At 40.1% G+C, this 21,660-nt stretch overlaps 1 protein-coding gene across 2 annotated transcripts in view; it reads right to left on the bottom strand.

Moving 5' to 3' along the window:
* Window positions 1-21,660, bottom strand: part of si:ch211-196i2.1 (uncharacterized) — a 119,969-nt gene that overhangs the window by 46,468 nt on the left and 51,841 nt on the right. Inside the window, exons 1-17 of one of the 2 annotated variants that reach the window (XM_004538603.3) lie at window positions 18,887-19,015; window positions 10,940-11,584; window positions 9,196-9,240; window positions 8,822-8,941; window positions 8,018-8,056; window positions 7,881-7,934; window positions 7,745-7,798; window positions 4,307-4,414; window positions 4,144-4,197; window positions 3,683-3,736; window positions 3,311-3,355; window positions 2,714-2,767; window positions 2,259-2,303; window positions 2,108-2,161; window positions 639-683; window positions 477-530; window positions 306-350 (exon numbers count right to left, since the gene is read on the bottom strand). In XM_004538603.3, coding sequence (XP_004538660.3) covers window positions 306-350; window positions 477-530; window positions 639-683; window positions 2,108-2,161; window positions 2,259-2,303; window positions 2,714-2,767; window positions 3,311-3,355; window positions 3,683-3,736; window positions 4,144-4,197; window positions 4,307-4,414; window positions 7,745-7,798; window positions 7,881-7,934; window positions 8,018-8,056; window positions 8,822-8,941; window positions 9,196-9,240; window positions 10,940-11,584; window positions 18,887-18,982 — 1,611 coding nt within the window. In that variant the 5' untranslated portion in view covers window positions 18,983-19,015. Of the gene's footprint in view, window positions 1-305; window positions 351-476; window positions 531-638; window positions 684-2,107; window positions 2,162-2,258; window positions 2,304-2,713; window positions 2,768-3,310; window positions 3,356-3,682; window positions 3,737-4,143; window positions 4,198-4,306; window positions 4,415-7,744; window positions 7,799-7,880; window positions 7,935-8,017; window positions 8,057-8,821; window positions 8,942-9,195; window positions 9,241-10,939; window positions 11,585-18,886; window positions 19,016-21,660 lie in introns of those variants that run through there. The other variant, XM_076886308.1, reaches the window with a different exon arrangement.

The following is a 21,660-nucleotide window of genomic DNA, read 5'->3' as shown; positions in this document are numbered from 1 at the left end:
GCTATATATGAATTAAAGCTAATAATGATGTCATGAAACCAAATAGTTTTCAGCTTTGGCCTCTCCATTCTTTCATCTCTTCCTCCCATGTTTCTCTCTCACACAATTACACTAAGAAGAGACACATATGAAAAAACATTGACCCTGTTTTATCAACCCTTATGGCATTACTAAGGGTTAAGAATAAAGGAAAGACAATCAACAAAAACAATGAAATACCCCTTTAATACGCTGCTACTTAACTTTTTTTTTTCAGCTAAACTATTAAATGAAAATACCAAACCAGAAAAAGTGAACAAACTTACAGGATCTCCTTTGGGGCCAGGAGAACCCGTCAATCCTAGATGCCCCTGTTAAAATGGACAGACTGGCATTAACCTCTTGTACTTCATTTCACTGACAGCTGAGTGAAAGGAGCAGCAACTCAACTGAACTTAAAAGCTTCCATCAACAGTCTTGCCTTGAACTCTACTCACTTGCGGTCCTCGGAGTCCCGGAGGTCCAATCTGTCCCTCGAGACCTGGAGGCCCCTACACAAAAGCAAAGGCAGGTGAAACATTTTCTGTCAAACACAGTGTCTAAACATTTCCAAACAGCTGATTATCTGCAGCATATACATAACCAAGCAAAGCTTATACCTGTGGGCCTTTAAGGCCATCACTGCCAGCAGGTCCAATGTCCCCCTGAAATAAATAAAGAGTTCACACACAGGCGGGATGCAACCTGTTAACTAAGTCTGGGCTTAGACTGACGTCACACATAAAGCATCAGACCAGTACATTTACATTTCCTTTATTACAGAGGAACATTTCACTCCAAATTATTGTTACATATTTGGATACTGTGCTCTAATTATCTCCATCTAAACTGTTTTAGTGTCACAACCCACATTTTTGGGGTTGGCTGTAGAGATGTCTCCCTTCTGTTGAAAACATCCATTATGTATACAGCAGTTGCCATGTGGTACTCAAAGTGACATCCCTTTATAACTAACTCCTTCAAGCACCCAGCCCTAGCAAAATAACCTAAAAAAATGGGTGAAAATCAGCAGAAATGTCAGTTCTCTTTCTGCAGTTTACGTCCAATAATCCAAAACACTGCATCATCAAGTGAGGGGAGTACCAACAGTGTTTACAGCCTGTCATGCTGACACAAACATGAGGCTCTAGCCATGATGTTCTTTTACACAGAGGAAACAGTTGCTGGGTGTGGTTCAGTGGAAAGGAAAATGTCCCTACATGAAACTGCTCACAACAAACTATGGAGATATTTTTGAGAACTAGGTCATGATTTCTGCAAAGAGAGATTGCTGGAGAATTTTTTCTTTTTCCTTTTGGGAGTGGGGGGGGGGGGGGGGGGGGGGGGGGGGCAAGCACAAGACAACTGGTATTAATTTCCAGTATACTGTGTAGGGGGGAGATTTCTCTAATAGCTCAGTCACACTAGAATAAAAATAGGACATTCGGTGATCGACAGCAGCTGCAGCAACCAATTTGTTCCCAACAAACTGTGCAACACCCTCAACCTCTAGATGACCACTGTTGATCACACGGCAATCGTACAGGTCGCCTGGTTTGAGGTAACCTGTCTTCAAGCAACTGTGATCACATACTGACAGCAGACTGACTGCATATTATTGCTTTTTATCACCATGAATCAAAGGTATTTGGAAGATGGCAACTCACTGTAAGTGGCTGCAGACCTGGTTCTTGTCTTCAGAGCAACAAGGTTCATTCTGCATGGTCACAATATTTGTTTTTTTCATGCTGCATTCTCCAACCACTGTTTTCCCCAGTGTGACACAAATGATACCTAACTTTGTTATCTTTGCAAAATATTAACTTAACTTCTTTTAAATAAAACATTTATTGAAAATTGCTTGTACTGTAAATTTGAGAAGTGATTAAATCCTTAAAAAATCCAGTTTAGGGAATGTTTTTTGTAATTTCATTACAAATTGAGTATTGTATATATGTGTTTCTAAATTCATGCAGACAGAGAGAAATATATATTTTTCAAAGTGGTTATTAGTTTCAGCCTCATGAGGAAATCATCTTTAAGTTGCAGTCCAACTGAGCCAAAATAAAGACTTGAGGTGTGGCTGTACCCTTGAGCCATTAACTCCTTGTGCGCCAACTCGTCCTGTGGCACCTGGTGCACCCTGTGACACACAGAGACACACACATACATGATTGCAGGTACATCTGGAATTTGCACAGACAGACTAATAATTAATCACTGAATATCCGCCTGCTTACCGGTGGCCCTGGCAGACCTGGGAGGCCATCCAGTCCACTCTCCCCCTGGTAATAAGCACAAAACAGCATGAATAACAGACAAAGAATAAAACCTTTTAATACATTTAAGAATAGAGAAAAAAAACAGGCATCAACACTTGCCCCTAATTTGGCTTTAAGTAATATGAAACCTTTAATTATAGAAAAACATAAACAAAAGAAAATCTGTTTTAGTACAAATTCCATCTGTTTTGCTTGGCATAACTACTGTGCACTTGTAGTTTGATCCTTTCAATGAACAGATCACCACAATAAATAGCAGCAATAAGTCGCAAAAATAGGATAACCCAAAAAAAGACAAAAAAAATAATGCAGGTATTGGTATCTTCATTTATGACAGTGCAATGCACAAACTAAAAACAGGACTATTTGCTTTTAAGGCTCTAAGAACTAGAGTCAGACAGCGGCTCACTCACATCAGGCCCAGGGGGTCCCTCTGGCCCAGCGCCACCTCGGATTCCCTGAGGCCCCTGCAGAAAAGATTAAAGATGTCAGCTTAATAGCAGTATACCATTAAAGTACATGGGGAAGAGTGTATACAAAGAGAGGATTAATGATACTAAAGCTTAGTCAGAGACTCCATTTTCTCGCCAGGCAGAATCAAAGTAAAATCACTGATAGACCAACGAGTAAAGCGAGTAAAGTGAATGCCTCATTGTTTGAAACTGAAAGTTCAAAGGGGGCCTGAATTAGAGATTAAGATTACAGAGCGCATGCCCAATTTTAACAAAGTTTTTTGATCATTTTATTTTTCACTAGTTGGGTGTAATAAGAAATCTATTGGATAAGAACTGTCATACTTTTACATTTTTAATTTTGAATGTATGCGCTGGCATCTTGTCCAGTTGACTACAGAGTATGAGCTGCTTTGTAAAAGAGATAAAGGGAAAACTGCTCCTGGCTCATGATCCACCCTTTTTTCTTTAAAGGAGTTATAAATATCATGTAAAAAAAACAACAACTGAAATTTCTAGTTTTTTGCACATATAAAGCAAACCATAAAAGACACTCACGCGGGGTCCAACAGGGCCTTGTGGACCAGGTAAACCAGTTCCACCCTACACAAGGAGAGAAATTTGAAAACAGATATCTTTATATCCACATAACCCACAAAGCATTATGACCACTGTCTAATATACTTGGTCCAAACAAAATGGCTTCAACTAAACAAAAAACATGGACTCTGCAAGACCTCTAGGTGGTATCTAGCACAGGAAAACCCAACATCCTGCCACTGGATTATTGTCTACCCCTCCTCTGACCACTATTGACAGCACTGTTGATCCAGAGCAATCCATAAACCCAGTGTGCAATCTTTACAAAAAGTAATTCTAATTATATATTTAAGATTAATCAAAAAATAAATACAATTAATCAAAGAGTACCTTCTTGCCAGGTTCACCAATTTCACCTCTTGGACCTCTGGGGCCAGTAAGACCCTGGAGACATTAGCAAAGAACACATCCATCATTTCAATATTTTTTTCTATATGCATGAACATCAATTAATTTCACATAGTTGACATGTTTCAAAATAAATGTGGATTAAAAGTATAAGAATTGAGAATTTGAGCTTCTTCTGTTAACACTTAAAAACACTGACCTGTGAAAACATTTCTAAAAAAGAAGCCATCACTGCCACTGACACGGAAACATAATAAGCTTCAATTATCTGAACTACAGCGACAGCAAATCTTAACTAAAGCTAAAAGGTGACAGTAAGACTGCACAGAGTCTAAACATGTTCCTGCCAATACATACACATCATTTCACAGCAGTAAATCAAATGTTTAAACAACACACAGATTGTGCTCCATCAAAAATGTCTGTGCTGTTTTATTACTCACCTCATCACCTTTTTCCCCTTTAGGTCCTCGCTCCCCCCTGTATCCCCACGGGCCCTGAAGGTTTCAACAGAAAACACTCAACATACACTAGTTTACCATCTGTGTCACACTCACCCATACTCTGCGTGTTGTTTAACAGTTAACATAAATAGAATATGCCCACCTGTGATCCAGGAACACCAGGTGACCCCGGCTGACCATCTTCCCCATTGTCCCCATCTCGCCCTGCAGTCCCAGATCGTCCTGGAGGGCCACGAGGACCACGATCCCCCTGTCAGACAGCATAAATCAGACACTTAATGCTCATACAGCAGCTTGCTGGTGGACAGTTTTGATATTTTACTTCTGATATGGTTGTCTTGTTACTTCAAGACAACTATCAAACCTGACAATGTAAAAGATACAAATACGTAATCAAATAAACTGGAACTGCAGCGAGTAAAATCCATGGAGCGCAGAGATTCACAGTGGGAAAGATATTATAAATTATCAGTGTGGACTGTGAAGACACTGGCTCTCCAACTAAGAGCAGCAATTCATCACAAAGACAAGGTATCGCCTATATGGCAACACACTGTCTAGAAGATTGTGCTGTGCAAGAACTCAGGTGGGAAACGATTCACAGTGAATGGCTAAACCACCTGTGCTGGCACTGAATAACACTGCATCTGGGATGAAGAATTCTTTTACCAGGTAGGTTTTGTAATGATTTAAATGACAACTGGGTTTTACGAGAGTTGAATTAATTATTGTTTTATACTGTGACCTGCTATTATGCGTTTCCACCAGAGCCAATTTAGCTGTTATGAGCAAGAAGGTCTTAGTTCACTGAAAGTTTCTGTGCTACTTACAAATGCACTATATAAACTTTGCCTGCAGAGGGTCAAAGAGCTGTTAAGTAACCTTAATTAACTGATTTATTCTACAAAAGATCATAAAATACTGTAAAATGACCACAACTACATTTCCCAGAGCCCAGGCTGATGTTTACAACTGCTGTCTGTGTGCTGTTCGCTGTCTGTTTAACGGTCCAAAACCTCAAATATATTCAGTTTACAACAAAAAGCCACAAATTTACAAATGACCTAAGCTGGTATCGTCAAAAAGAAACAAATACGTTCAATCCAGCCCACCAGACGGGTTTGCGAACGGAGGCCTTTCTTTTGGAGTTTCCACTCAAATATAAACCAGGAAACTGCATTCCTGTATATGCTGGTTATGAATCATCTTAAGAAAAAGTAATCATTTAACCTTATCCAGGGATCTCAGTTATCTGTGTTTTCCCCCCTCTTACTCAAAAAAGTAATTAACCAATTAATGTACAACAATCACATGGGGTGGTTAAGCTAAGGAGTCGTGCTGAGTCTATATGTCAGCTGAAATACAGCAAAAGGCAACTTTGACAGGTTGCCAGTTCATCACAGAGCTAACACAGAGGACACACAACACACAACCACACTCTCTCACATCTGCATCTATGGCTACTTTGGAATCGCCAATTAACTTAACATACATGTTTTGATTGTGGGTGGAAACCTGAGTAACAGCAGGACACCCACACAGCCACAGGGAGAACATGCAAACTCTGCACAGCAAACTTTGGCTGTGAGGCAATGCTAACCACTGCAATAGTGTGCCACACTAGTCAAGTCAGCGTAATAATGGATAAACATCCAGAATCTCAGCCTACAGATTCAACATGGTCATACTTACAAAAACATACAATGTGTGAATGGCTCCAAAGACAAAACCTACATTTTTATTCAGCTTTACAGGGTTAGACTGATGGACATGCTGCTCTCTCATGAAGAGAGAGGTATTTTATATTGCTGGTTTATGCAAGACACTTAGGCATGTGACTATTTTTATTTTGTATTACAGTTAATTTTTGTTACACATTCACTGGATTGAAAAAAAAAAAGCCAACATTCAGGAGGGGAGAGAGTGTGGGAGGAGAAATGCATGAGGCCACATGCTCAACCAGTGAGCTATACTGGGACGCCTGAACCAGATAACTTTAAATCCCATGTCCAACTTTTGACTTGAAAACTTGACTTCATGAGCATTACCGACTCCCTGTTTAGTTTAGTACAGCTTTCCTTTTGTTTAGGTTTAAAACACTGGGAGGCGATTCTATCTTGAGTCACCTCATAGCCAGTGATTTTAGAGACACAGTCTTTTATATAAGTTCGACCTTTATTACATTCAGAGTTCATTCAGAACAAATGGACCCAAAGTGTGTCAACAAAGGATCCCCCACATCATTACACCATGACCAGCCTCTTGAACAGTACTAATATAGTATTGTTTAGGTACTATGTTAATAGTACCTGAACTAATATAGTAATAATACTATTTGAAAAAGATTATTATGCAAAACAGGGACTTTTAATCCATTTACATTTCATCAGTTACTCTGTGTTCTTTTGCTCTAATAGGATTTTACAAAGAGCCTTTATTTGTGATTTTTTCTAATGTCAATAACACATTTGAATTTTCCATGATTGATGCTGACACACCCCAGCATTGCTTACAGTGCTGATGTATGATTATTTTTGCACAAACAGCAAGGTGCTTTGTCAGCGTAGGCTACACAGTCACTCAGACACAAACAAACACAAACAGTAGATCAATATTCTCTGCCACATGGGTCCAAACATTTCAGCCAGCGAAGGTGACTGAGTGTTTCCAACAATCCCAAACCACACTGTTTCTCATCACCCAGCTGAGACCTAGATGGCCCTGGCTTTCAGTTTCCATACAGTCAGAGCCCACTTCCAGGACTCATGTTTATGTATTTTGAGACGGTTTTTGAGATGGATGTAAGATTTGCCTCTACCTTAAAAAGCCATTCACACAAACAAAGTCAGAGTTTTTTAGATTTAATAAAACCAGGCAATAAGCGACAAATAACGAGGTCCCACTGAGATAATGTGAAACTTATGACATAACACAATAGAAAACTTGATTAACTATGGTTCAGCGTAATCAAATGTACTCACAGAAAATATGCAATGTCTTAATTTTGCAGTTAAAAAAAGTTTTTTCTCTAAATATGAGAATGGTTACATTATAGGGAGTTTCATGCACACGGGGTTTCCAAACACCCACTCCCTTTAACCGCACTCACTCTGCTCAACCAGCTATGTGACGCTTAATTCAAATTAGCACTTAATCGTCCACAGTGGACTTGCTCAATACCCAACATTGGCTGGTTCGCTTTGATGAACCACCCAATGTTTACAGCGACACCAAATGTGTCAGCTTTTACTAAAAATGGGTGTGTAACTTTTGTGATTTAATGATGGCAAAGTGGACACAAATTAGAGATATTCATCACATTCATGACTAAAACCAAATAATAAGATTAAACATGTAAAGAGGATGTTTCAGGACAGGCTTCATGTATTAATATGTGTCAGCTCATTGCATTTGGTATTACATTTACTGCTGGAATTCCATCCATCCATCTATCTCAAGTTATTTTCTACACGTTGACTTTGGCATACTAAATCAAATTTGTGGCCTTACAGCAGATTTTTTTATTGATACCAAACTTGCTGAAATTTCTGGAGCAGGAAATGCTGGGTTGTTTGCTTACCATCTCTCCTGGCATCCCTGGTCTTCCTCGCTCCCCAGGTTCACCAGGTGGCCCCTGTGAAAGAAAATCACTAAATCACATGGGAACATGTTTGTAACATGCACTAATATACTGCTAAAAAGAACTCATCTCTAACCTGTCTGCCAGGCCTGCCCATTTCTCCAGGTGGTCCTGCGGGGCCTTCTCTACTCTGCAAGCTCACAGAGAAGAAACCCGCCTCAGATTCACAGAAACAAACGAAACACAGAACAGCTTTTAGAAGAGCGTACTTACAGGCCAACCTGCAGCAAGCAACTGGTAGAAACTGGTTTGCTGCAAGAAAAATGGAAACACACATTAAGTAACAAATAGTGACCACAGCAGGTTGTCCACATATAGTAGTTCAAAGCACACACAGTAACAAATCGCCTTCACAAACCACTAACAGACTTTTATTTCTGTCATCTTTTTTCAATAACTGACTTGAAGCTCCCCATCATGCTGGCATACTATATGCGTGTGTGTATAAGTACGTACCTTATACAACACACAGCTGCGTCCAATGGAAACAGATTAAACAGATGAGGACAGATCATCAACTTGCATGCATGATAACCGAAGGGTTAAAGATTTCACATATAGTCTGGAAATCTGGGTTTAAGTAACATCGAAGATCATTTCAAGTCCTATGTGTCCTTTAGGTGACTCACAATAAATTATATGAGGGCAAAGGAGAGAGGAACATATAAAAACAACTTCTTTGAGGTGTTCTGTACTTGGTGCCTTGATGTTTAATGGAAGGCCAAGAAAGCAGTTGATAAACCAACAACAGGTTTCCTCTTGGGGGTCTTTCTGTGTGGAGTTTGCACTTTCTTCCAGTAGGTACTCTGGTTTGCACCCATGGTCTGAATGCATGCATGTCAGAGTAACCTATGATTCTAAACTTGCTATAAGTGTGAATCTAAGAGTCTGTAGATGTCTGTGTTAGCCCTGTGGTGTCCTGGTAATCTGCTCAGGATGTACCCTGCCACTGGCCCTGCACTTTGCAATATCGGTGGAGCAGGCTAAGCTTAAGTATTATATAGCAGAACATTTTACCTGGAATGCAGCCCATTCCTCAGCAGTGTTCCTCCACAGGTAGAGGGTTGGTAAACCTGGCGGTCCAGGAGGTCCCCTCTCCCCCTTTTTTCCTTGTCTTCCTTCAGGGCCTGTCTTACCCTGTTTGTGAAAGATAAATCAATTTATGTGGTAAATAATATATTAGTTCTTGTTTTATTTAAAAGAGTACTGAACTTTGGCATAAATAACCTTAATGGGAGTTAGCAGAAGTCCACTGTGGACGATTAATTAAAACATGTCTTGGATTGAAACTGAGGTTTAAATATTAGATACCATCTGAGATATTATTTCAGAAGCAGCTTTAACCTAACATATCATCATGACTTACTAGGTTATAAACAAGCTTCGGTTACCTTATCACCTTTAAACCCAGGGAGGCCCGGCTCACCAGGACAACCCTGTGGAAACATTAACTCTCAATAAATGAAAAAGACAAAAGCAATGAGGATAAATCAGCTGTCACGACACAAAACAGTATTTATCACCAACTTTAACAAGCCACAGATACGTGACAGTTTATCCCTGACATTTAAGACTTTTCTACTACTTTGTAGAAGCAAAAAAGTTGACCTGATAATACTCGATCCTTGTAAAACCTCACAGCTTGTGGCACATTGAGGACCAAAAGGTATTTATTTTACAAGAGCTCCCTCCCTACACCTACAACAATAAAACACTTTAAGATAGGCGTATCAGGTTATACTGTTCAGTAACGCTGTTGTAAATTGATAGGAACTGTGTGTGGCTTCTTTGGTGCTTCCTGTAGGATCTGGAAAAATTCAAAAATTTGGTAAATCTTGATGAATCTTTCAGGATTACTCTGCCTATGTTATGGATTCTGACCAAGTCTGAACACTAATTTACAGAAAGTTTGTTTAAGTCTGTCCTGAATCTTACTATAATGCTCGCTGTGTAGCTCTGTTACCTAACGCCTCCTTGACACATTAATTAATCCAGATGAAACTCACTATACAAACTGCCTAGGGTCCAGGATTATCAACAACCACATAGATTTTGGGCATTAGTTTTACAACACTGAAATCCCTACAAATCCTCAAATGTGAGTCCAGACTTTTTGACAACATAAAGCTTGCAATGCAAATTGATGGAAGGAAGACGGTGTAATCACTTTTGAAAAGTTTGAATATAATAAGTTAACTCATCTTTAGATTGACATTAGTGAGAGCTACCGTATGTGGTTATCAGGCAATTGATGTGAGTCAAGAAAAATTATCATCAGAGGTTTACATAGGTGTTGATTAGATTTTGGATTTGACAGCCTTTTGAGTCATTTTGATAAATCATGTAAATACCTTTATCAATTAATTTTTGCAGCCAGGTACTTTCCTGAAACATGCTTTTTTCTACTTTGAGATAGGATTCAAGATGATCAAGAAGAACCTGTTGTGCCGCGTATGTGGACAGAAAAGCCAACAGGACATTTTCCCCTCATGTTCGGCTGGGTCTAATCACATTAATCGTGCTGAGTTATTCTGTGGATTTTATGGCAGCGTGACTCCAGACGTAACCAGATGTGATGTCTGCTTTTGGTTCTGTCTACCCTGCAGTCACAGTTAAGACCCACTTCTTAAACCAGGTAAGTGTTCCAACTAGACAGTATGACCTGACTTTACTCCTCCCGACCAATCAGATTGGAAGCCAAAGGGTAATCCTGTCATATTGGGTAATGCTATGACAAACGGCTGAGACTCCCTAAGCGCGAGCGCTCCCATCACAGCAACAAAGACATGTGGATCAGCGCATGTTTGAAGAGTGTAACCACCCCTAATCAGATTCATATGGCAGCTGATGGAGAACAGCGCTTGTAAGCTGTAAAAGCAAACAGTCGTTATACTCTTTTCATTCACAAAGATTTTTTTTTCATCTCATCCAACAATGGACCGATATTATACATCCAATTTACTTTTAAACAAACAGGAAGGCCTTTGCTTTGATAAGCAAAATGAACAAGTTGAATAAACTCTGCCAAAAATTCTCACTGAGATATGGACATGAGAGAGAGCAAACTACAACAGATCATACAATAGAATTAAAACGGGTTTTAAAGAGCAATGAGAAGACCAAAAGGCCACTTACTTCCAGCCCAGGCGGACCCATTCGGCCAGGTGGGCCTCTCCGAAGCCGGTACATTTTGCCATCTGAGCCCAAAACCAGGTTTCCATCTCTAGACACAATGGCTACAGTTGCAGGGCGGCCTTTTTCTGGTAGTCTGCCTTTGTGCTCACGTCTACGATCAAACTGTATGGAAGTCTGCGTGGTGCGGGAGCTCCCCTTAACATCAGGTAAAGGTGAAATAGTCGTGGTCTCTTTGCTAGAATCTGTGGCGGATCTGGGATCTGAAGGAATCTTAGGAGGTGCAGGAAAACCTAGCGAGGGTTTCTTAGGAGAACCTCCAATGTCCAGGTCTATTATATCATCTGAAGGCTTTCCAGGAAACAGCGATGAAGTCCTCCCATTAGAATCTTTCTTCTTCTCTGTGGTAATGTTTTCCTCCATGTTTTTAGATGATAGTTCAGGTTTCCCTTTCTGGCTTCCCTTAGGTCCATTTCTGGAAGGTTTTAACCGTGGGTTCACTTGTCTGCCATTTTGGAAGATCGTATCCAACAAGTCAGTGTCCTCATCCACCAAAAGGACACCCCCACGACCTACTGAACCTTTCCGATTGGGTCTAGAAGGGACCGTCCCATCGCCTCGTGAACTTTCTCGACGCAGGAACGCATTCTGTCAAGAAAGAAAACAAGAATTGGGGCTCACATTCCTTCTTTTAGACATCAAAGCAGGGTTTTTTTGGTTTGTAGCACTGTTTGATGTCAGCACTTGTATGAATCTTTCATTGTTTGGTTCTGCATTATTGTGGTGGAATGTTTGATGAGCTTTAAAAATACTAAGATAAAAATCAGCCTGGTGCAGTTTGAAATTTCCTTACTACCATTACCATCAGTCAATAGAAACGAGAACAATAGCACACTGACAGTAGAGACCCTGTTGATGAGAGAAACCAATGTCATGACAAGTGGACAAAAGCAAAACACACCATATAATCATTGTCAAATCAAAAGCTCTTTCTGAAAGCTGTCTGAAAAAAACAACAACACACTTTTTAAATGAACAAAAATTTATTATGTAATAAAGAAATGTTGGTGTTGGGATGGTTTTAAATCTAAATGACAAAAACCCACATTTCCCCTACTACAGGCCTCTACCCACAGAAAAAAAACACTTTACTGACATCTGGCATTATTTCATTTTATCTGCCTTCAAGTTAGTTAGTTACTTTTAACCCATCTGGCAAATAAAAATGCACACCACCACAACTGATAATGGCATTTATTTTCTAAATAGTTAAATACGCTGTCTCTAATTAACATTTCAGCGGGTTACACTGAGATCCTAATTGAACCCAAAACTATTAAGAACTTCTCTTTTCGGCACTTAACCTTTCCAAAGTGCCCCAGTCTCTGCTCTTTGACCGTTACTGTAGGTCAGCCATCACATTTCTTACAGCATGGTTGGGATACCATTGCTGTTGTAAATAATGACAATAAAGATCTCCTCACCTAAACTATAAAAAGGAACATTTCTGCTCAAATTCCACGGCTTTACCTACTGCGACTTCTGCTATCCTCCAGCTGATACTCAGGTTAAAGCACGTCTATCTCTAGTTGGATCTTCGTCTTAGGTTTAACATCAATCTTGACAAGACTGAGTAGTGCCTTTATATTTACAGCAGCTGTCTTTGCAGACTGTACTGTAAGAAATTTTACTTCAGTACAGACTCTAGACTGGAGCAACATAGGCTCCCTCTGTGTCAAACTCTGTTTTACACCTCCCCACAACAGTTTATACAGTTTAGAGCTTTAATCGACTGCTCTTTATTCTGTAATCGTTCATACTGTAAATCAGCTTTGCCAGCTGTCAAAATGTGAACTTATACATAGGCACGCACGCACACACACAGCAAAACAGAGCAAAATGCTGGGCCCTAGGGAATGGAGAATAGTGAGAGAGGCCTTTCAGGGGAAAGGGACCACAGGGCTATAAATTTTGTTTGATGACCGTAATGGGCTGAAATGGAGAGCACAAAAGCGGAGCTAAGAGGCATATGGGAAGCAGAAGGACAGGAAGAGCAAAAGGAGGCGGGGGTTTACACATTGTGCAAAGGTCTAACACAAGATACAATTCAATAATCTCTCAGAATAGACGGCTTTCTACGCCAGGTCTATGTAACCGAATTGTTTATAGGAACTGGTCATCTGGAGATACGCAGACGTCTTGATCCTGGTACACGCACAATGTCACAAATCATGCTAAATAAACATTTTAACCAGTGAAGTCACATTGTAATTTTTTTAGTAACAATTCCAGTATCTTTTGGCACATAAGTGAAACTAGGTTTTGTGTTTGGACCATTAACCTGTGCCTTTTTTCAGCAGAAAAGGCACAGTGAGCAGAGAAGGCAACAGTTCATAACCCTTCCACGATATCTGAGAACTAAATAAAAGTTTCCATGGGACGTAAACAGAGCTATAGGAAAATGAGAGCAACAAATATTAGGAATACAAATGCACTGGAAAGATTGCAGATATGAGTATATAGATAGGCTCTGTTTTCTTGTTGGTTATAGTTGTTTATCAAGGAAAAAATCAATTCAGCATGCTCAATGACATGCCCAAACATCCAGAAACATGTCAAATAAGTTAAACATGGCTTTCATTCATCTGAAACAACAGGCCAACAATTAGCCTTGTGCAATGGGGCCAGTCAGCCGGGCCAGCAAAGGCCCGAGATAGGCAAGAGCCAAAGCCAGTGCCCCGAATGGAAACAAAAGCTCTTTCTCTTTTTCTCTTATCCCCGGCCACATTCAGTCAAACAGGCCCAGCTGATAACGTGACACTGGATCTCCTCTGGTCAACATCGTCTCCTCCACTTACCTCCCTTTCAGTCAGAGAGACTTCCTTATGAGCCAGCGCAGGTCATACTTAGTTGGAATACCATTATACATCTGCCAGTCAGCCAGGTGCTGATAGTTGTCAGTGACTACAAGCCTTTAGGATATATTGAATGTTATATGTTGTATTTTATATATTCCAATCTGTTACACATGTACACAAAATAAACTCAAAAATAAAAATCTACTGCTACAGGCAGCACGGTGGCACGGTGGTTAGCACTGTTGCCGCACAGCAAGAAGGTCCTGAGTTCAATTCCACCATCAGGCCGGGGTCTTTCTGTGTGGAGTTTGCATGTTCTCCCCGTGTCTGCGTGGGTTCCCTCCGGGTACTCCGGCTTCCTCCCACCGTCCAAAGACATGCAGCTTGTGGGGATAGGTTAATTGATTAATCCAAATTGCCACTAGGTGTGAATGTGCGAGTCAATGTGAGTGCGAATGGTTGTCTGTCCCTGTGTGTTGGCCCTGCGACAGACTGTTGACCTGTCCAGGGTGTACCCCGCCTCTCGCCCTATGACAGCTGGGATTGGCTCCAGCGCCCCCCGCGACCCTGAAAAGGATAAGCGGTAGCAAATGGATGGATGGATAAAAATATACTGTCATTGTGCAAAAAAGAAAAATAAATTCCAAAACATCTTATTTCTCTAAACTGAACACACATATGAAGCATGGGTATATCCTCCAGGTCTAAAAAATAAAGCCAACTAATGTCTTAAAATAAAATATTATAAAATAAATCTAATGGCTACCAAGGAGCAACTTTTAGCTGGAAAAAAGTCCACATGTACAGTACAAAGACGTATTGCTTAATTTATTACTTCAGTAAACACTTTTCTGATGTTTTTATTAACTCAGTTGCAAGTTTCCAATCTAATTTTATATAAAATGACATTCATTTTGTAAATGATTTTCCCCTTTAGAGTAAAATAGAAAATAAAACAGGCATGCTTTACAGCACTGACAAGTACAGTCATATCTGGTCTTAAAAAAGGACACACACGGCCAAGATGCTGAAGCTCAAGGCTTCAGAACTGATCTTCACAAACAAACAGGTGACATCATGGTGGCTACATCAATCGCTTAGATACGGTCTATGAATCAAACAAAATATTTCTGCTGGAGATAATATCCAGAGTAGCAAATATGAACATGCAATCCTGTCTAAAAGAAAGTTTTCAAGGACACTTGACTAGCTGATTATCAGCCGATGAGACCGCCTCTGTGGAAGTAGATGTTTTGGCACTTTTGCTCCTGATCTGGAGCATTCAGGTGTTTCTTAAGACATTGCCACAGTCTTCTCAGGGGCAGCAGTCTCAGCAAATTCACCCCAAATTCAGGCTGTGCAATGCTTGGAGAAACTGCAAAAAAAATCTCACAAAAACTCTACAGGCCTCAGTTAGCATGTTAATTGTTAATGAAAGTACCTTTTGAAAAAGACTAAACAAGTAGGGCTTTTTTTGGAAGGGTTGCAAACACAAAGCTTCATCTTTCTAACAAGAAAGTGGAGCCAAGCTTAGGTTTGCAAAGTTGCATCTCAATAAATCCCAAGACTTCTGGAAAAATGCCTTTTACAATGATGAGACAAAACAAGATGTCTTACCATTTTTGGCAAAAACAAACCACCCATACCAAATGTCAAGAACGGTGGTGGAGGAGTGATGATTGGGAATGCTCTGCAACCAAAGAATGTCCCATTCTTTGGGTCACCGAGTCAATCGGGAACTTCTTTCTATACCAAAGTATTATAGGGTCAAATGTGAGGTCTGTCTCATAACTACAGCTTGGTCCAAACTGAGTCATGCGACAGGACAATGATCCCAAACACACCCGAAAATCTAAAACAGAATAGGCCCAGCAAAGTCCAAACCCCATCCTTATTGAAAAACTGTGGTGGGACCTTAAGAGGGCTGTGCATAAATGAATGCCCTCAATAAACTGAAACCAGAATTCCTTGTGACTATATCTATCCATCCGAAGAATCCTCAAGAGGTACTACTCAGTCCTGTTTGAGCAGCATTTGCTAAGAACCAAAGTGCACAGCTGTTTTTCTTAAACTGAAATCATATTTTTGCAGCCAGTGTATTAAGGATTTATGTATTCAGAGGAAACCTTTGAACTTGGAGATGAGTGCTACAAAGAGGATAACGAAGTCAAAGTGATAATGTACTGAAACACTGTCGGTTTGTCTAATTCTAAGGAATGTTTTGACAATAAAATATATCATGAAGTATGTTGCAGTCACACTGTTTATGGTTTAACAGTGGTGCTCACCACATTATACCATGTTTTTTTAAATCATATTTAGAGAGCAAAAAGTTGAGTAACTGTGGGTCAGGGGCCCACACTTGTACTTCTCTAACCTACACATCAGTATTGGACCTGTGTGAATGTTAGACACGGAGAATGAAGCTAATGGATTGTGTTTATCAACAGGTCTTCTCTACACTCTGTAACGGTCCTAGAGTATCATCAGGATAATGTTAAATGTGTTAAATGTGAAAAACAACTGAAATTCAAGTTTAAACTCTTCTCAGTCTAAGGTCACACCAAGGCTTCCATGAGTCATCTTTAAAACAGCAGTTTTAAAGATGATCTACAGAGCAGACGTTGCATAGCATGTGTCTGTGTAGTTATCCTGTCAAACAAAACTCTAATAATCCCAGCAAGTAACTCTATGAGCCTTTAAATCATGAGCCAAGATGATGTTTACACTCGATATCTCTCTAAAGGTTCTGTAGTAGCAGGCTCGAGCAAGCAAGCATGTTCAAAGTGTGTGTGTTTATGCGTGTGTGTGTGTTTGCTTTTTAATCCTAACAAGACTTCTCGAGTTGAAGGAACGGTGCAGCAACGGCACAGCCTGAGACTTGGCTGACTTTAAGTGACTGGGGAAATCCATGATTTTGTTTTATTATTATAATCCATATAATTTGTTGTTTTGGGGCTAATAATAGCAAATATTTTGAATAAAGATGAAAATTTTAGAAAACTAGTTTATCTTCTTTAATCTAAGTATGCCTGTTTAGACTGGACTCACACATTTGCACTGCAAACACAATGAAAATTGTAAGTAAAGGTACATGGACTGACTTATTAGTTACAATGAAACGTCATCTAGCAACACTTTGCTGCAGGGAGGAATCATGGCAAAGTTAAGTTTGGAAATTTTGCATATAATGATGTCAAGAAATTTCAAAAGACTTGGTCAAGAGAACAAAGCTTTTGTCACATATATGAGGTTTTATTAAGACTGCAAAGAGACAGTAACATGCAAAAAGCATGATGGATTCAGCCAGTATTGGTTTTAAAAAGATGAGCCAATTAACTGACAGGAAATGTGCCAAATGTCTTAAAGGCAACATCATTTGCATTCATACAAACACTTGACTAATAGATCCAGGTATTAAGGGCATAACTATGCTTCTCCATTTGCTTTTCCAACCTTCAAGGCTGGAAGGGAACTACTGGCCAGACTTGCAGGGACTTGAATCTAACCTAATCCATCATATTGTCTTACTATCATCTTAGTTAAAATACCATTGCATGGTAATGCTGTTGGAATGACTTCCAGAATGACATCAGTTCCATTAAAACAAAGCAGGAGAATTTTTCATCCACTAAAATTTCATCCACTTAAAAAAAATAAAATAAAAATCTCAATTTAACTTATGTGTCACTCTTACACACAGTAAATAAAAGTTATGGCAGGTGTTCACAGGGCATAATTAATGGCTATCTACACAAAGCTCAAGTCTCAGGAGGCATAAGGAGCTGACAGTAATAAGAAATCTATGGGGGCCTCACAGCCTGACAAAGATGCTGCAGGCTAGAGTGCTATTATCAACACACATGTGCACGCACACACAGACAATGAAGACTTGCTCCTACAAAGGCTAATCAAATGGCAAGGTCCATAAATCTCGCTAAGACACAGGTATGCAGACAAGACATAAGGCGAGGCAGACACTACAGTGTGTGTGTGTGTGTGTGTGTGTGTGTGTGTGTGTGTGTGTGTGTGTGTGTGTGTGTCATGTGCACACAAGTCAGAGTGTGACTTCACTGCAGCTCAGCAGGTCAAGTGCGTGGCATTAACGGTGTCACGTTCAGGGATTTTAGAACCAGCGGGACCACCCATGTTAGAAATGGTACATTTAGTTGTGATCAAAGCATCCACCAGTTCAACAGTGGTGGTCTGGGAATGTACAATAAGATCATAAAGAATTATGGAGAAGAGGAGAAATACCTAAACTTTTCTTGCACAATAAAACTGCTCTCCAGCCTACTAAGTACTGGTAGCTGGATTTGCCAGATGACCAGAAATGCTCTCTCATGGAGGCCAACACAGACACTAGCCCTTGTGAATAACTCTCACATCCACAACAATATAAAAACAGATAATAAAATAATAAAATAACCAACAGAACATTTCTAAATGGGCAATGACTGTCACTAATGTTCCCATGAATCATAGTTTTCACAAAAAATGGTGCATTGATGTTCAAATTTTCCTTTGTTTTTAAGTAGTTTGAACCCTCCACAGAGAGTTAGCCAGGCAAACCATAAACCATGCAGGGGTACATCTGTCTAATGCAATGTTCTGAATCCAAGAAAGCGACCAAGGGGTCTATCTTTTCTACTAAATGTTCTCATCATTAATGCAAATTGTTTCCGTTACATATGAAAGATCCCTGATTTGAGACCAGGAGAAGAGGCTGAAGGGTCACCGGAAACTGTATTCCACGTGCTGTTCACAAGCCTGGATAAATGTGAGAATGAGAATCTCACTATACTGTTTAGTGTTACTAAAAAAAAATTCAAGCGTGTTTAAGCATAAGACAAATAATTAAAGAGTTAAGGTTTTAGAAGGTTGCTTTTATGAGCATCTTTAGGGTATTTATAAGTTGAAAATCACATCAGTTGCAACCTTGAATTAATTAGAACCAAAAGCATCCTCAGCCAAATTAAAAGCACCTCCACACTGAGTGCACTTCACTCCTGTCCAGAGTCTTTGCATCAGAACAGAAAACTCCAAAGAAAAGGTTAAAATCAGTACATGTATGAGCCGTAGTAGGGAGTACCTTTCCATCCCGTCGTCTTTGACCTTGTACATGCAACCCCAATAAATCCAGCAATAGGCATCCCAGGAGCAAGTACCAGCCAACATGGTAGGGCATGACTGCAGGACACTGCGGGTCTGTCTCCACTTGAGCTCAGCTCCAATTGTACACAAAGGCAGACCTCTGCACAGAAGGCTGATCCAGCTCCCAGGAGACACACCCACACACCTACTGGGTACACACTCACCACCCAACCATACAGGTTATATAAATAATACATCTAATCTGGCTCATGAAGAGACTAGCACAGCCAATTAACCCTCAGGGTGGCCTGGGTAACTAGTAGTGACCGTAACAACTGCAATATAGGTCCAATTTGAATGTTGAACTCTTGTGAATAATAAATATGTTCTATTCTCTCACCCACAAAATTTCAGAGCAGGCGACGGCTGTTCTAAACTTATTAAATCCACAACATCCAAATTGCCAGCTCTTAACTAACCAAGACTGAGGTTGTGAGTGAACTTCTGATCGCAGCAAGCTATTGGCACTAAACTCAAACCGCAACATCACGGGCAACTAAAAATCTGCTTGAATGAATGCAGTGACTGCTTGTTCCAACCGAGCAGAGCGCGATGAAGGAAAACAGGGATAAGGAAGATGTGAGGGAATCCCCACTGCTTTTGCACATGGTTAGAGGCATGCACAATAAAATGTGGTGGAATTAGGGGAGGGGAAGCCACAGTTCCCAGATTCAGTGAAATAACCACAGCTGAGAGAACTTGTGAGGGGAAATATTCATTGTGGATTCTCTGAGGTTGGCTTGATTTACATTTATTGTGTCGATGCAGAGAGGAGACCCCGTCTGCATTAAAGTAAAAAACAGCAGGGCACCTCAGTGTCACCGGAAGCATTACTTCATGTCTATTAGGACCAAAAGGCGAGGTGGTCTAGGACAAACAGCGATATAAATAAACAAGAGCAGGGGGAGGTTGATTCAGGGTGAACAGAACCTCTGTGGATGCTTTTGAACTGCGCGGCAAATGTGCAGGCTAGGGGGTAAATCAGTGATCTCTTTTTAATTTTAAACTACTTCCCGGCACATCTTCTTCCTCACCACATAATGGCTTCCAGAGGTCTCTTGTGTCTGCACTGAAAACGCAATTTTTATTGAACTTTAACAGCTGGGACTTGAATCACAGGTATTTCTGCCCTCATGAAAGCTAATGCGCTGATGTAGCACTCGTATAACAAGTTTTCATCACCTAGCATGTAACCATTTATCATCACAGCCTAGATGCCCTGTTCTAAATTACAGATGCGGAGTGGAAAATTATCAGTACAAGCATGTCGGGGCTTCTCGTGTGGAGAAAACGGTTCTGCGCTGCTTAGCGACACAGGGAAAGAAGTGGCTACGGAAACATGTCTTCAATCCTCTGTTTCCATCTCCTCCCTCACTTTCATCCAAGCATCTCTGCTTCCTTTTGTTCTTCACGGTTTGACTTGTCTGTAATTATTTTATATTGGAAACAGTTATAAACCACGCTACGCAGATGAAAAATTATTGCTGGATGTATGCTGACGTGCATAACAGAAAAGCTTGACAGCATGCAGGGCCATCGAGCTGACATAAAAACAAAGAAATATCAATCAGATACACAAAGCATGCTCCCTCATCCTCGCTCTCTAATTAGGCAATATTTGAAAATAGCAAATGTTGCATGCCCTTCACTGAGCCTTTGATGTATCAACAGAAAACAACAGAAAAGCATGCCTTTAGCACCAAAATCAATCCCACCAGATGATTGTTTTAATATGAATCTAATATGAATATTATGTTGTCTTGAGGAAAATAACTTTTTATCTGTTCCAACATATTTGCACTGCAGTGTATCAACAGTTTGGTTGAAGAGACCTCAGTCTTGGAGAGCTTGGAAAGATCTCAAAGTCTTTTGTGAAACAGATTTTATTGACCTTTTGAAGATATGGCTCCAAGTAAATCCTAATGAAGCGATAACTTAACACAAGGGTGAAAAAAAGAGGGAAGCTACCATGTGAACAGTATTGGTTGAAACCTCCGAGGAGTTTCTCAGAGTGTCTCAGATGGCTGCTTGTAACTGGCCACACATTCACACACATTCACAGTGTGTGAATGTGTGTGAATGGGTGGATGACTGGATATGTAAAGCGCTTTGGGGTCCTTAGGGACTAGTAAGGCGCTATATAAATACAGGCCATTTAAATGTGAATTTCATAAACTCCTTGGTTAAAATGCCTACCTATCATTTCAAAAGAAGATTTAAATTAATGCATTATTAGGAGCTTGGCTACTTTACATGACACATACATGCCAAAAGCAACAGCAGACTAGCAGACTGCCAGTTTTGCATCTGCTATTTTTAATGAATAAACTGGAGCTCCTAACCATCCTCCTGCTCTAAGGGCCAATTATATCCTCATTAATGTAATTATCTGACAAACATCACAGCTAGTTTTGTGGTTAATTGTGCTAACAGCCTGTGAAAAAGAAGTTTTGCTGAGTAGATTTCTAGTATTTTTTTAACATGTTACTTAGCACTTATTAACAGGTATCTGCCTCATGCGGGATGCATCTGCTGGTTTGCATATTCAGTTTTCTATGCAACCTTGCTAATGCTAACTGGTAACTTAAAACATGTTTTATTTTTGCTGTTTTCATGATTGTGATTGGTGGCATATGCCAAAACTGATTCCACCCTTTGTAGCGCAGCTTACTTTGTCATGTTTCTCGGGATTTTTGCAACCTGATGCGCAGC

The sequence above is a fragment of the Maylandia zebra genome, linkage group LG7 (genome assembly GCF_041146795.1).
Source record: "Maylandia zebra isolate NMK-2024a linkage group LG7, Mzebra_GT3a, whole genome shotgun sequence".
In the NCBI taxonomy this organism is placed as follows: domain Eukaryota; kingdom Metazoa; phylum Chordata; class Actinopteri; order Cichliformes; family Cichlidae; genus Maylandia; species Maylandia zebra.
The sequence above is the reverse complement of the archived record's forward strand: the minus strand, read 5'-3'. Positions and strand labels throughout refer to the sequence as shown.